Here is a 15,150-nt window from a genome sequence, read left to right as displayed (position 1 = left end):
CATCTCTTGAGAGCAATGGAGCCAGTCTTGTTAGGCTGAGTCTCTTACCAGCGGCCCTATGTTCAAGGAAGGATAGAAGTCCCATTAGAAATTAAACCAGTCCCTTCTCCTATCCCATCCTCCACCATCCCCATCCCATCCCAGGTCCACTATGCTCCAGCCACATCCAGTAATTCACAGACATGCACACTCTTTCATGCCTCCATGCCTTTGCCTGTGCTGTTTCTTCTGCTTCAGAATTCATTTCCCCTCTTTGCCTGGTAAATTACCACTCGTATTCTTTCAGACACATCTCAAAAGCCATCTCATGAGATTTCCTTGATATCACCTCCAGTTGTTAGCGACTTCCTGCTCTGCTTCCCCACAGTATTTTGGACATCTCTAGATTATTGAAAAATACAAAAAACACTGAGATTATTATTGATTTATTCATTCATGTCCACCCTTGCCCCAAAGACGTGAGATCCCCAAGGGGATGGACCATGATGAATTCATTTTTGTCTCTCCAGTACTGAGCCCAGCATCTGGCACACAGGTGACACTCAGTAGTGTGGCTGGCTGGCTGGATAGACGACTGGACGATGACTAACTGACAGAAGGACCTCTAGGTAGAAGTTTGATTTTAAATGGTAAAATTAGACAGTACAATACTCAGAGGATATGTTCTTGCCTCAAGGACTGGAAAGACCTTGTTCCATCACTTGGACAGGAATGAGAAGGATAAAAAGAGGAGATGGAGTAAGATCAAAGGCTCAAGGTGAAGGGTTAAAGGCAGAGCCCAGAAAATGCTGGGATTACCTGTGCCCAAAGATTTCTCCAGACCTCCCAATAAAAATTATTAAAAAGAGCTCCCATCTCATGATACCAAGATGGAGCAGCAGTTCAGCAAAGGTCTAAATGAAAAACAAGTCTCACATTCTAAGGAATGAATGGATGAATCCTTGTAAACATGTCCAGTTCTATTGGGCAAATTCAGAACATTGAGTATTAACAGCTTAAACGGATTTTATCACACCCACAACTATGGATGACATGGCTGGACTCAGGCTCCCAACACTGGTCATGACACATATTGCTGGTGGAAGCCCCTTAGGCATGTTTCCACAAGGGGATTTCCTCTTCCCTCCTCTAGGATGGAACAGCATTAGTGTGAACACTCCCATCTCCTGCTTCTATACTCTTACTTATTTCCATCAATGGGAAGAGGAATTGCTTAGCTGATCCATGAGACTTGGAAAAATACCCAGCATCCATGGGGCCATGTTAACCAGGAAGTGGAGCCACAGCCTTGAAATGGAGTCAGTGCAGGCTTGGCGTGTGTCTCTCTCCTTGAACCAGCTGTGGGCCAGTGGGCTCTGAGAGTCTGTGAATTTAGCAGATCAAACAGCAGATCAAGTGCTGAAGCAAGCCCAGCCAGGTCTCTTGTCTCTTTGTCGCAGCTCCTTGGCCGGCCAATGAATGGATTAAGTCAGTGTCACACAGGTCCCAAGATCCAGCCAGTTTCAGAAAAGAGAGAGGATTCTCCTCATGCTCTTTAATTCAGGCTAACCAAAGCCAATATTGCACTTTGCTTTAGGTGGCTCTAAGAACTGTTCTCAACTGGTTACATTTTAGAGCAGAACAGTGGTGAGTATTGGCACATCTATGCCCCCAACACATACGTGTCATTAGTCAAGATTCTCTACCTACAATTTTAAGCTTACAAGACAAAAATATCTAAAACGCAGTTTCAGTTAACTGCAGAGTTTCTTCTACTCTATGGAAAAGTGATATTCCCAATCTTCCTAAAATAAGTTGTTTAATTGTTTTGTTTTTTTCTGTGAAGGAGTCTGTAATTTTTTTTTTTTTGTGAGGAAGATCAGCCCTGAGCTAATATCCATGCCAACCCTCCTCTTTCTGCTGAGGAAGACCAGCCCTGAGCTAACATCTATTGCCAATCCTCCTCTTTTTCCCTTTTTCTCCCCAAGGCCCCAGTAGATAGTTGTATGTCATAGTTGGACGTCCTTCTAGTTGCTGTATGTGGGACGTGGCCTCAGCATGGCCGGACAAGCGGTGCGTCGGTGCACGCCCGGGATCCGAACCCGGGCCGCCAGTAGCGGAGCGCGTGCTCTTAACTGCTAAGCCATGGGGCCGGCCCCAAGGAGTCTGTACTATTTAAAATGTCATGGAAAGCCTCTCAGAGATTTGCTATGGGAATGAGGGTGGACTGCAGTTATCATTCAGGTTGGGGTGTGTCTCCCACAGGAGTCCCTTTGTAAGTGGCAGATATGTTAGAGAAAAAAGGACACTGAACACTGAATTTATGAAATGAAATCACCGTCTCTCTGTTATCTAGTAGTAGCATTTAATTCAAAAGAATTTATGGAGAGTCCATTAAATATTAGGGACAATTGAAGCAAAAAAGGGATTTATTTATCAAATCCTTCATTCAAACATATATTCACTCATTCAACAAATATTTCATCAGTATCTACTAAGCACCAGATGATGGGGCCCTCAGTGTCCAAAGCCTAAAGTACAGTCTCATGGAGGGAGAGAAAACCAGGGAGAAAATGCAGCCTCCCTCTCCTGAAGGAACGGTCTTCCTTCACATATGCTTCGTCTTCATTTCTGCCCCTCACTTACCAGTTAGTAACTCTGCCTACTTGGTTTTTTAAGTTTCTTCTTTGCCTGGCTTCCCTGACCCCAAATAATGAATGACCTATAAGCTAACACACTGAACCCTTTTATATCACAAAGCTCTTTCTGTAATGCAGATAATCACCCTATAATTCAGCCACGTTGCACACGTGAGTTTTCACAAAATGGCCTACCCCAATAACACAATGAGGCACTCTTCCCAGGAAGTGGAAGGCAACTGGGACGTGCTGAGAGAGGGCCTGGATAATCGATTAGAACAGGTGGGGATGCAGCGTGTCTTCCCAAGGGTCCTTTCTCCCCGCTGATCTCTTCCTTCCTATTTGCTTTTGATAGACGTTTAGGATTAGATAGGTAACCTGGGAATGAGCTACATGGAGCTGAAGGTCAAAATTTATTGACACAGATCATTTTATTGGACTACGGGTACATAAACACATATACAAAACTACACTACAAAATACTACAAAACACTAAGTTTGGGTTTTCTCCATCAATTCTGAAAATTAAATCAACTAGTACAGTTTCAGTTGTAAAGAAATATATGCTATATTCTTGTGATGCACAAAATTATTTTTTTTCCCTTACTTTGTATAATGTTCCCAAACCAAATCATCCAAATACCCCTTTGAAAGAAGGCATTAGAAAATAACATTTTAGCTTCGGAAACTTGCATGCAGTTACTTAAACCACTGTAAATTTCCTCCCCTGTCCTTGAAATGTACCATATAAATATTGCATTTGATCCTTAACTTACACTTCATAAATAATTTATTTCAAAAATATCCCTCCATAAGACCATCAGTTGCTGAGGTGTTCAGTTTTCAGGGAAAGCACTTATTTAGTGCATGAACCCAGGAAGGCTGGTAAAGACTTGGCTAAAAGCTCCACATGGAGCAAATTATGGTAATTGTATTAATGCTCAAATCCACAACACTCTGTTCAAACCTGCAAAAACGTTGTGCACTATATTGACCACATCTTGACAGGCAATGAGTCCACTGGAAATGTCTAACACTTCACAGGGAGGCTTCCAAGATTCATTTCTCATAGTTCTAAGAATTGCTCAAGAATGTCTGGAGATAACTTCCAGAGGAGTTTCTGCAAGTCATACTGGGAGTCAACACCCTCTTTAATATCTCCCACTTTGGTTCAGACTGAAACTATAAGTTCAAGTCACCAGAAATGAAAATTAAAGGAAACGTCACAATTAATTTTGATGAACGGGTAAGTTTTAATTCATGTATGGCAATATTCTGGTTAATGATATGTCTCCTTAGAACATCCATTAAAAATCCATTAACTTAACAGGCAAAATCTAATAAAGTTACTCTGGAAATTTTCTGCTAGATTAACATTATGGACTTTTAATGAATATTTCTTGTAGGCATTGCCCTACTAGCAGAGCTAACATACTAATTAAACATGGGTCTTGTGTGGGGGGAGCACAAAAATGTTAAAATAATCAGAAGATCAGAGCTGAAGTTGGACCCAAGCCATAAAGATACTGCTAAAATCAGTAAATATCATTACAGCCTTTAAAAGCAAAAAGTGCTGACATCCCAGTAGCAGCCATCTCAGTCATTAATTTTCCACTTACTAATCAAATAGTAATTTAGCTACTAAAATGTGCCATGCCTTGTGCTAGGACCAGGACTACACAGGAAAATAAGTGAAAATAAGTGAAAATCTGGACGTCAAGGAGGTCACAGTCTCGTGTGGACTGAGGCCAGGTAAATGGCTGTTGCTGAAGTCACTCAATCTGTGGTATTTTGGTATGGCAGTAAGAGCCGACTAGGACACTGGGATAGCCATTTGCTGCAATTTTCTCTTAACTTTCGTCCATTTGTTTCAGTTCAAACAAGTCAGAGACCCTAGTGCTAATACTGACTCTACAACATAATAGCGGACAAGGACCTGAATCTGTTTTCCCATTCGTAAAATAGGAACAGCTATACAGACAGGCTTGTAAAGGCCAAACAAGATATGTCCCACTCATTCCATCAGTAGATATTTATCAGTATCTTCTCTGCCAAGATATTCAAGGGTGAGGCGGACATGGCCCCTGCCCTCCAGAAGCTTTCAATTATTGTCACTTTCCTGTTGGCTGCCCATTTCCCCTGCTGGATCTGAAGCACTGTCCAAAACGCCAGCCTGGTGGCCAGGAGTCCTGACACACCATCTTCTGGCCAGTTCCCTCAGCCCGCAGAATAAAAGATTGACCCTATTCCTGTCACTGTCCTGGCTGCTGGCCCCAATGGTGTGAACACCCAGAGTTTTAAAACCAATCCCTATGTGACAAAGTGTTAATACTGTTTTCCACCTTGTGAAGTTATAGCCACTCACCAACCAAGATCCCATCACACCCCTCCTCCTGTCCAGGTGTGGACGCTTGTTCCAATCTAGCTCAAGGTGGCTTTGGGTGCTAAATACTGGACTGCTGCCTAATCCCACTGGAGGCCAACCATAGAGTGATATCAGCACCCTCAATCTCGTATATCCCAAGGAGGCAGCCGGCTTTAGCAGAAGAGTATGGAGTCAGAGACCCTAGTGCTAATACTGACTCTACAACATAATAGCGGACGAGGACCTGAATCTGTTTTCCCATTCGTAAAATAGGAATAGCTATACAGACAGGCTTGTAAAGGCCAAACAAGATAATGTATGTAATAAATCACCTACCTAAGGGACTTGGAATGTAGATGACGACCAATAACTGCTGCTTTGCTTTCTTCCTCTCTTCCCCTAGTCCCAAGCTCCTCCCGCCTTCTCTACCAGCTCAGGTCCTGAGAGGGTTTCAACTGAGCCACAGAAATTCCACAAGGGCTCTTTCTGCATGCTACCCTGGCACTGTTCTTTTCCCTAGATTTAGCAATTAGTAGTTCAACAGACCATAGATAACCAAGCTATGTTGTCTAGAACACACCAGCATAGATGCTACTTGGATCTTTCCTGTTTCTATCCTTATATTCTTGAACTTGAATAGAGTGGTCATGAGGACTTCGCCAGAGAAAGGCTGTACTGAAATAACCTACTATGTGACTCAGTTATGAAGAGTGGTCAGAAATTGTAGCAGACATTGCTAATTGTTCACCAATATTAAAAGGCAAAATTCTCAAGTTTTAGCTGGTCACATGGCTGGACATATGGCTGCCCAGCCAATGCCTACACTTCCCAGCCACGCTTGCAGCCTAGTGGGGCCTTACACAAGTGCTAGTCAGTGGGATGTGATCAGAAATGACATGGCCCTTTTCTGTGTTATGCTCCCTCCAAAAGAATGTGGACGGATTCCTCTGGCCCTTTTCATTCCTCCGACTCACTGGCTGGGAACTGATGAGAAGTGGAATAGCTAACCTGGACCCGAACTTGGAGGCCACGTTGTGAGAATGGCAGACCTGCCCTTAGAGTCATTTACCTCTATTCTATTATCTAAAAAGGAAATACCTTTCCATCTTGTTTAACCTACTGTACTTTTAAATTTTACTGTCACAACATCCTAGCCTAAACACCAAACAATGCAAAATTTATTTATTTCTATTTCATCAGGTATAATTGCTTACCTGATGACAGCTTACTAGAATTGTAAGTAGCAACCACAGGAAATAAATATCCTTCTGTGAAATGAACATGCAAACCTTAAATTTTAAAATGTCAGCTATCGTTATATGTACCTAGTATTTGAATTCTTTTCACCAGGTAAACCCCTACTAGTCACCCACACCTTTACTACCCCATCAGTGCCTCATAAAACTAGAAGTCTGACACCCTATGGCCTTAGTCAGGAACCCACAGGCTCATGTTCCAAGTCTGGATTCTTCTAATTTTGATATCTTAAATTATTTTTTTCTGTTCATGGTCCTGGTTCCTCGAACCTAACTCACAAAACATTTTCCTAGTACTGCTGGAAATGATCCATGCAAAGCCCTTGATTATGCTATTCCCAGCTACTCCACACAAATATCTTCCTCCATCTAGTCCAGTGTCTAAGATTCTAGATTTCAGTGCAGATCTTCACAGCCTGAATCTCCACTCAGTTCCTATGGGCCTCAACACAAGGGTCTACTAGTCATGGCCTATCCATCACAACTTACTCATTTCTCTTGGAAAAACAGGGCTGCATTCCTGTATGTTAATTCATATAAAAACAAAAAATACCAATATGCTCATATATACATACACATAATCACTCTCCAGAGTTTTTAATTTTTTTACCTATTTTGCTGTAATTATCTGCAACAAAGTCTTCCAAACCAATCATCTTCCAGAAACTGTCATCCCAGCCTTTCTCCGCCGAGTATGTCCATTTGCACACTAGGGAGCAGAGAGACCTGAGAAAATGGGAGAGAGGCAGAACCAACACTATGAGATAGGCTTCCTTTACATTTTGCCAAATACCTGCCCAGGTATCTGCAGTAGTTTCGAAGAAGGAGAATAAACCTAAGTAGGTAATTATACATCCCTGTTTAGATCAAAAGTCCCCATTCACACCTGTCAATGATGAAGAGTACTTTCTTTGACTTTCAAAAGAGTCTCAGCTCTTTATTTAGATCCTGATCAAACAGTATATGTGAATATATGTATTTATATCTATATTTATAAGACATTCATGAGATAATTAGAACTTACAACACTGACTAGCTATTTGATGATGTTGAGCATTATTATTAAATTTTAGGTATGATATTGGTAATTGTGGTTATATTTCAAAAAAGGCTTCTTATCATTTAGAGATACATACTGAGATATTTATGTATAAAATAATATCTTGGATTTGCTTCAAAGTAACAAGAGAAGGGGAGGTGAATGGCGTTATGGATGGGGCAGTATTGGCCATGGGTTGGTGGCTGTGGGACTGAGTGATGGGTTGAATGGTGTTCGTTATGCTACTGTTGTGGACATGTTCAAAATTCTCTATGATAAAAAAGTTTTCAAAAAGTGCCTGAAATAGATATGGTCACTCCAGTCTAAAGCAATATTTCATAGGAGGGAGATTTGAATGCTAGAAGGTGTATTCTTCTCAAGCTTCATTTCTCATCAACTCACCCTTAGTATTCTACACTCTAGCAATAAAAAATCACTTGCAGTTCTCTGAAAAAAATCATGTTCTTGCACATTTCTGTGCCTTTGCCCTGCTGCTATTTGGAAAATTCTTCCCTGTTTATTCACCCTGATAACTCAAACACTCCCTTTACCCTAGGCTGACTCCCCAGTTCTGGGTGAGCACTCCTCCTCTGAGCCCCCGAGCATACAGCGTATCTCCTACCACAGCCCTAATCCCACTGTGTAATTAACTGCTTCTTTATATATCTTCCCAATAGTCCTATTGCCTTCCAATCTGTTCTCCATATTGTGTCCAGAGCAAACTTTATAAAATAAAATCTGATGATATCAACTCCTGATTAAAACCCTTCAATTGGTCCGCACTACGTTCAGGAAAATGTCCAACCCTTCACAGACCCTTTGGGACAGGACCATGCTGACCTCCAGTTCCCACCCTTGCTTTCTCTACTCTGCAAAACTGAATTCCTTGAGGATTCCCATAGTGGGCCTTGATTTCTGACTTTCCTGTGCACTGAACCCTTTGCTTCATTCTGCCCGGAATGTTCTTTCCTGTATTGCATCTAACTCCTAGTTAGCCTTCACGGCTCACCTCATGTTGTCTTTTTTCATGAAGCCTCAGTGGAGGGCAGGCTGAGTTCAAAGCCTCTTCTCCGAGTTCCAGTCAACATATCCTTATCTTAACACTTACCATAGTAACTGTCTTTGCCCCTGCACTTCCCCATCTCTCCCACCAAACCAGCAACTCCTTCAGAGCAAAACCAGCCCTAATCGTCTCTGTGTCACCAGTACCTAGTCCACAGTCAGCCATATGTCAAGCTACAATGCGTAATGATTGAATGGAAGCACTAAAGAGTGACTATGGCTTGTCCACCTCACCACAGGTGAACAGTAAACCTACGATGCTCATGCAGCTTTACAGATAAACCTACCTCAGAGAGCCAACAGTCCAGGTGCATCTCATTCAGTCACTCACATAGATTTACTCACTCACTCACTCACTCAATAAATATTTAGTATTCAGTTACTATGACCCTGGCACCATGCTCGACCCTGGGGAACCGGTGGTATGCAAAAGACCTGGTCCTCTGCTCTCATAGAATCTGGCAGTTTAACTGAGGAAACAAAAATTGATCAAATAATCACATCTAAAATCATATACTAACAAATAGCCAAAAATGTTCTGAAGGAAGTTAGAGAGAGAAATGAGAACCTTCAACAGGAGTCCCTGATGTAATCTGGTGGGAGGAGCAGGGAGAATGTAACAAGGAGGGCTCCACAGAGGAGGTGACATTTTGTAAGGTCTAAATCTCTTCTGAAAGCAAACAAATGTTATTATCATTGTTGATTTTTTCAGATGTGGCACAAATGGCAGAACACGCTGAGTGGCAGGGACATATTGAAGGAATGCTAGTGCCAGTAATAATTTAATACCTATGTGCTAAATCCTTCACCTCATTTAAGCAAGATGATATTTTTTGAGATATAGAGAAGGCAGCCAGCCACCTATGCAGCATGTTCTGAAGAGCACACAGTAGGCTAACTCCTCTGGGCACAACACCTGAAATCGCAACTTTCTGTAGGCTCTGACAGCTCACTGGAAAGAGCATGGCTATGAAGCAAAAGATGGTGAAGGAGTGTTTCTAATGATCCAAACACACGGGACAGCCCTTCCATCCCCAGATGCCCCACTCATCTGCAGGCTTCTGGGCCTCTACTCTGACTGCTCCTTCTGTCTTCATTGATTATTCCTCCTTTCACTCATCTTTGTCTACTTGGCAAACTCCAAGTCATCCTAGGGTCCAGATCCAATGTCATCTCCTCTGCAAAAGCTTCCCCACTACCTCCAAGCTAAACTCCTGGCTCTCTCCTTTGAGGCAGCATTCTAACTTGGAAACATTGCATTGTAGTCCTTAATAGCGGAAGGAGGTTGAGTTCATGGCCCCAAGTCTTCAGCCCTCCACATGACCACATCCTTTACCATGTAATTTGTAGCGCCACACCCTCCTCCTCCCACACCCACACTGTGGGCACAGCCTCCTTTCCTGCCTCTAGACTTTGGATTCTGTCATGTGACGTGATGTGGCCAGAAGAATGTGGCAGAAGTGGCTGCGTGCTGGTTTCAAGTCTAAGCTTCAAGAGGCATTACGTGTTTCTGCTTGCTCTCTTGCACCTCTGGCGTTCCCCATGAGAAGATCACACAGTGCTAGCCCTTGGATCCCAGGAGGAGAGTAGGAGATATGTGGAGCACAGCAATGACCACCAAGCCCAGCATGGATCACACATCCCCAGGCAGTCAAGACCCAAGCAAGTGAGTCCAGCTGAAACCAGAAGAACCACCCGGCAGAGCACAGCCTAAATGAGCTGCCCATGAGCAAATACACGATTATTGTGTTAAACTACTGAGCATTGGCTGCGGTTTGTAACAGCAATAGTTAACGCAACACTTTACAGTATAACTAAGTGATTCCAAGTAGGGTTTTCCCCCAATAAGGGCAAGGAGGGGGATGTCTCAGGCCTCACAGTAAGGTAGAATAAGTGGTCAGAGAGGATGCTTGGAGCGAGATGACTGAGCACAGGATGCAGGGAGTTTTACAGCTACAGATACCTCTGGCAACTCCATCCTCCATCAGGATTATTCAAACACTATGAGGGTCCACTTCACTTGGGTCTCTTTAAACCAAATCTTGGTACTACGGGTGTGTAAAAGCAGCAAAACTGGCAAAACTTAGAGAGTGCATCTGAGGCCTTAGGTTCTCCAGAAATCTCCAGGAGAGAGAGAGCAAGTATAGGACTTCATCTTGTTAGTGAGTAAAGGCAAGGGATCGGCAGCAGAACAAAGGGTGTGTCTCCCCTTGAGGCTTCTGTGAAGACCAGGCTCTTGTTATTCCCTGAGGAGTTCTGGTGAGCAACCCACACTCCCAGGACAGCTCTTCACCTCAGGCAGGCTGACCCACCAGCCCGTGGATGGGGAGGGGGTGTAGTCTGTAGGATCACAATTAGAGATTGGGGCCGGAGAAAGACAGGGGCTACACTGGTAGCCCAGGCTGCTTCAAAGATCAGCATCTGGAGAAGAATGCTGCTTCCGCTCAGGGAGCGGGGCCACTTGCTGTTTGTTCTTGGCCAGTCAGAACGCCAGGGCAGAAACTGCTGTACCTTGCACTGCTCTCAGCTTTGTTAATGCCATAGAGACTATCAAAAGCTATGTGGGAGTCGAAAGAACATAAGTGAATGAGCAGGCACTTTGAAAACAATACCTAACTTAGGAGACGAGATCACCTGAGAGAAGATCATACAGGACAACTATAAGAGACAGGTGTCCCTGAAGCAGAAATGAGGAAAAAAATTGGAAGAGAGCTTCAACAGCGAAAGCAACGAGAAATCAGGAGAGGGCAGCAAGAAAGACTTTCTTAACTAAAACCACGGATTTTAAATTTTAAATTTAAAAATTTCCGTGGCTGGCCTGGTGATGCAGTAGTTAAGTTCACGTGCTGTGCTTCGGAGGCGCAGGGTTCATGGGTTCAGAACCTGAGCATGGACCTACACACCACTCATCAAGCCATGCTGTGGTGGCGCCCTACATACAAAATAGAGGAAGATGGGCAAAGATGCTAGCTCAGGGCCAATCTTCCTCAAGCAAAAAGAGGAAGACTGGCAACAGATATTAGCTCAGGGCCAATCTTCCTCACCAAAAAAAACAAAATAAAAAAATTTCTGCAGAATAACTAAAAAAATCTGTTTTTTTTAGTTGACAATCAAATTAATGATCTGGAAGACCAAGTGAACAAAATGTCTTACTACGTGTAGAAAAGACACACAGAGAGAAATAATGAGGGAAGAAATAAGAGGCTTGGAGGGCAGATCCAACAACCTAACATGAGGATAACAGGAATTTCAGAAGGGATTTTAAAAAAAGAATAGGGGGAGGGGTGTGAAGGAGATGTTATAATTAAATGAATATAGCACTAAATTTTTTTTTATTATACTGAGCTGAAGCAACATTTAAGCCTGCAGATTAAAAGTCTCATTAAATCCAGGAAATGAATCCAGGAAATACTTGAATTTCAAGTGTAAACAGAAAATTATACAAGCCTCCTGACAGAAAGAATAACTTACATTCAAAGGCAAGAGATTCAGGCCAGCTAAGGAATTCTCATCTACAACTCTGGAATGTAGAAGACAGTGGAACAATGTACAGACTATAAAGAAAAATGATCCAACAGTCCTATACCCAGACAAAATATTATTCAGCTGTCAGGGAAAAAGAAAAACATTTTCAACATGCAAGGATTCAAAAAGTAGACTTCCCACACACGTTCTCTGAGGACAATACTTAAAAGAGAACGTAACCAAAAAACAATTGATTCAGAGCAGCTATCTCAACGTAGGGGAAATCAAAGATCAGAGCAACCGGTGGTGGTGAACACTGATGTTCACTTTGTGTGTGTGTGTGTGTGTGTGTGTGTGTGTATGCACACATATACACACATATTTAAATTTAAATTTAATAAATAATGTAAATAGGAATTTGTAATATTAAGTTTTCTTGAAACATAACAGGCATGCTATATTAGAAGGAAAAATCTAATAAGAGCCTGGAACTGAAAACATTAAGTAAACAAAACCTCAAAGTCAGAAATTGGAGAAGGAGTATGCAGAAGTACCTTGGGATGCATATGTATATCTGGGCAGAACATAAGTTTAATGTTGGTTGCAAGAAATGAGAAAGAATCACTAATGGAAAGAAAAAGCTTAGTAGAACTCTCAAAATAACAAAGGAGAAAAAGAGAAAATTAACAAGTCAGTGAAACCAAACTAAACCAATCAAAATAAACAGGAAAGGGAAAGCGGGTAATATAATATAAATAGAAAACAAAAATGGATAGAAGGATAGAAGAGACAAGGATAGAGGAAATGAAATCAATTATTTCAGATGTTTCAACAAATGTGAATGAGTTGAATTCCACAACTGGCTAAAAGATAATAACAATCACCTTGGGGTTAAAACGAAGCTACGTCTTGTTCACAATACAGATTTTTAAAAATGTGATAGAGGATTTTTTTTAAAAAGTCAACAAAGAAATAAATACAAACAAAAACTTTTTAAAAATATGAAAATATAAATACTAAAATAGAATAGGAGATCAAAAATATTAGCCAAGACAAAGAAGAACATTCCCTGACAAACCACTGAATCCAAGAAGAATATTGCCCATTCGTTAAATTTTATGAACTGAGGGCTGGCCAGGTGGCGTACTGGTTAAGTTCCCATGCTCTGCTTAGGTGGCACGGGGTTCGTGAGCTCGGATCCCGGGCGCAGACCTACATACTGCTCATTAAGCCATGCTGTGGCAGTGTCCCACATACAAAATAGAGGAAGACTGGCACAGATGTTGGCTCAGCAACAGTCTTCCTCACCAAAAAAAAAAAAAAAAAATTTTATGAACTGAACATAGTGTGAAACATATAAAACAAGAGCTCCTAGAGATTAAAAAAAAGCACTTAAAAAGAGACACAATTTGGGGCCGGGCCGGTGGCGCAAGCGGTTAAGTGCGCGCGCTCCGCTGCGGCGGCCCGGGGTTCGCTGGTTCGGATCCCGGGCGCACACCGACGCACTGCTTGGCAAGCCATGCTGTGGCGGCGTCCCATATAAAGTGGAGGAAGATAGGCACCGATGTTAGCCCAGGGCCGTCTTCCTCAGCAAAAAAAAAAAAAAAAAAAAGAGGAGGATTGGCGGATGTTAGCACAGGGCTGATCTCCTCACAAAAAAAAAAAAAAAAAAAAGAGACACAATTTAGTTAAAGATTTTATTGTACTTTCAGAATTTGAAGAAACAGGTAAACCAGAAGAATAACAATGTTACTATTGACAAATTAAAGGACTCAAATGCAATAAACAAACTCAATTCTATGTACTCACACAAGGGGAGAGAGGAGAATATTTTACAATACGAGCAGAGACTCAATGGGGAAAGTGGTATTTTACAGAGAAAATCAGAGTTTTAAAAGCTTTTATTAGAAAAGAAGGATATTTGAAAATTAATAACCTAAACAGCCAACTTAGGAAATTATGAAAAACAGTAATAGATTAAACTGAAACAAAGAATGAAAAGGAGCAGATAAAAGACATAAAACAAGATAAAATTCAGGAAATCAAGAGAGCTAAAACATGGTTCTATGAAAAAACAAACGAAACAGAAGAACCTCTGGCAAAACTGAGGAAGAAAAAAGGAGAGAAGACAAAAATAACACACACCATGGATGAAAAATGGACGCTATAACTACAGATAAAGCAGATATAAATAGAAAAAAATAAAAGGATTACAGGAACAACATTATGCTTGAATTTGAAAATTTAGATGAAACAGATAATTTACTAGAAAAACAGAACTTACCAAAACTGATTCAAGAAAACCTTAATAAATTTATTACTATTGAAGAAATTTAGGGAGCAGTTAAAAATCAAACTTCAAATAAAACTTCAAGCCAAGATGGTTGTACTAGAAAGTTCTAACAAATGTTCAAGGAATAGAGCACTCCAAAGTATTTCAGAGTCTATAAGAAGTAATTGCTCCTCAAGTTATTTATAAAGCTAAGATAACCTTGTTACAAAAACCAAGCAAAGACAGTATGAGAAACAAAAATCAGAGGGCACTCTCACATTACGAAGGGAGGCATAAAAATTCTAAACAAGCATGACCAAATTTAATATAAAAATGGAAAAAATTCTTCACGAACGACATTCAAGAACATTTTAATAATAGATGTATGAATGTATTTTACAACAGTATTTTATTAGAAAAAGATCAACTCATACTAAAGATTAAAAAGTATTTGATGACGTTAAATGCCATATCAAGACAGAAATTCTTACTGAAGTAGGAATAATAGAAGCTTCTGCTTCTAACCATGATGGAGTAACAGAGACTGGATTTTATCCCTCTGACCTCAACAACTCGAAAAGTAGAAAAAAATATATGAAACAACTGTTTTCAGACCTGGAGCCACAGGCAGCACAGCACTGTGATCCTTGAGAGAGGGAAACAAATAAAGTGATCCCTAAGATCTCTCTGGCTTTCTGCCTGGAAGCACATGCCAGACTACAAAGCAGAAAGAGGGATGACAAGGAAAATATGGCAGCTTCATGAAGTTGAGGAGACTGAGATCAGAACTCAGCAAATTTGAGGTGGCTAGAAGCTGTGGTGGCACAGACTTCCAAAGAGGAGGTAGCTATGCAGAAAGAGGGCCCCTAAAATCTGCGTGAATGTCCCACGAAATCTTTGTTGACTACTAAGATGCAGATATGTGCACTGACACTCCATGAGGTCTGGTGAAGAGTGATGGAAAGCTGTGAGCGGAACAGTTCTGAGTTCATAAAGAGCTGAGAATCATTCGAGTTACTAAAATTAGAGTGGAATGTCCTCACTGATCACTCAGAACATTCAGTAGAGATCCC

The 15,150-nt window shown here is 41.4% G+C and overlaps 1 protein-coding gene across 5 annotated transcripts in view; it reads right to left on the bottom strand.

Moving 5' to 3' along the window:
* FGGY (FGGY carbohydrate kinase domain containing) overlaps positions 1–15,150 on the bottom strand; it is a 400,007-nt gene that overhangs the window by 247,763 nt on the left and 137,094 nt on the right. For all 5 annotated transcript variants that reach the window (XM_058552541.1, XM_058552544.1, XM_058552542.1 and 2 more), the window contains one exon: positions 6,850–6,965. In XM_058552541.1, coding sequence (XP_058408524.1) covers positions 6,850–6,965 — 116 coding nt within the window. The remainder of the gene's footprint in view (positions 1–6,849; positions 6,966–15,150) is intronic.

This window comes from Diceros bicornis, chromosome 13 (genome assembly GCF_020826845.1).
Source record: "Diceros bicornis minor isolate mBicDic1 chromosome 13, mDicBic1.mat.cur, whole genome shotgun sequence".
NCBI lineage: Eukaryota > Metazoa > Chordata > Mammalia > Perissodactyla > Rhinocerotidae > Diceros > Diceros bicornis.
This window is presented reverse-complemented; position numbering and strand designations above follow the sequence as displayed.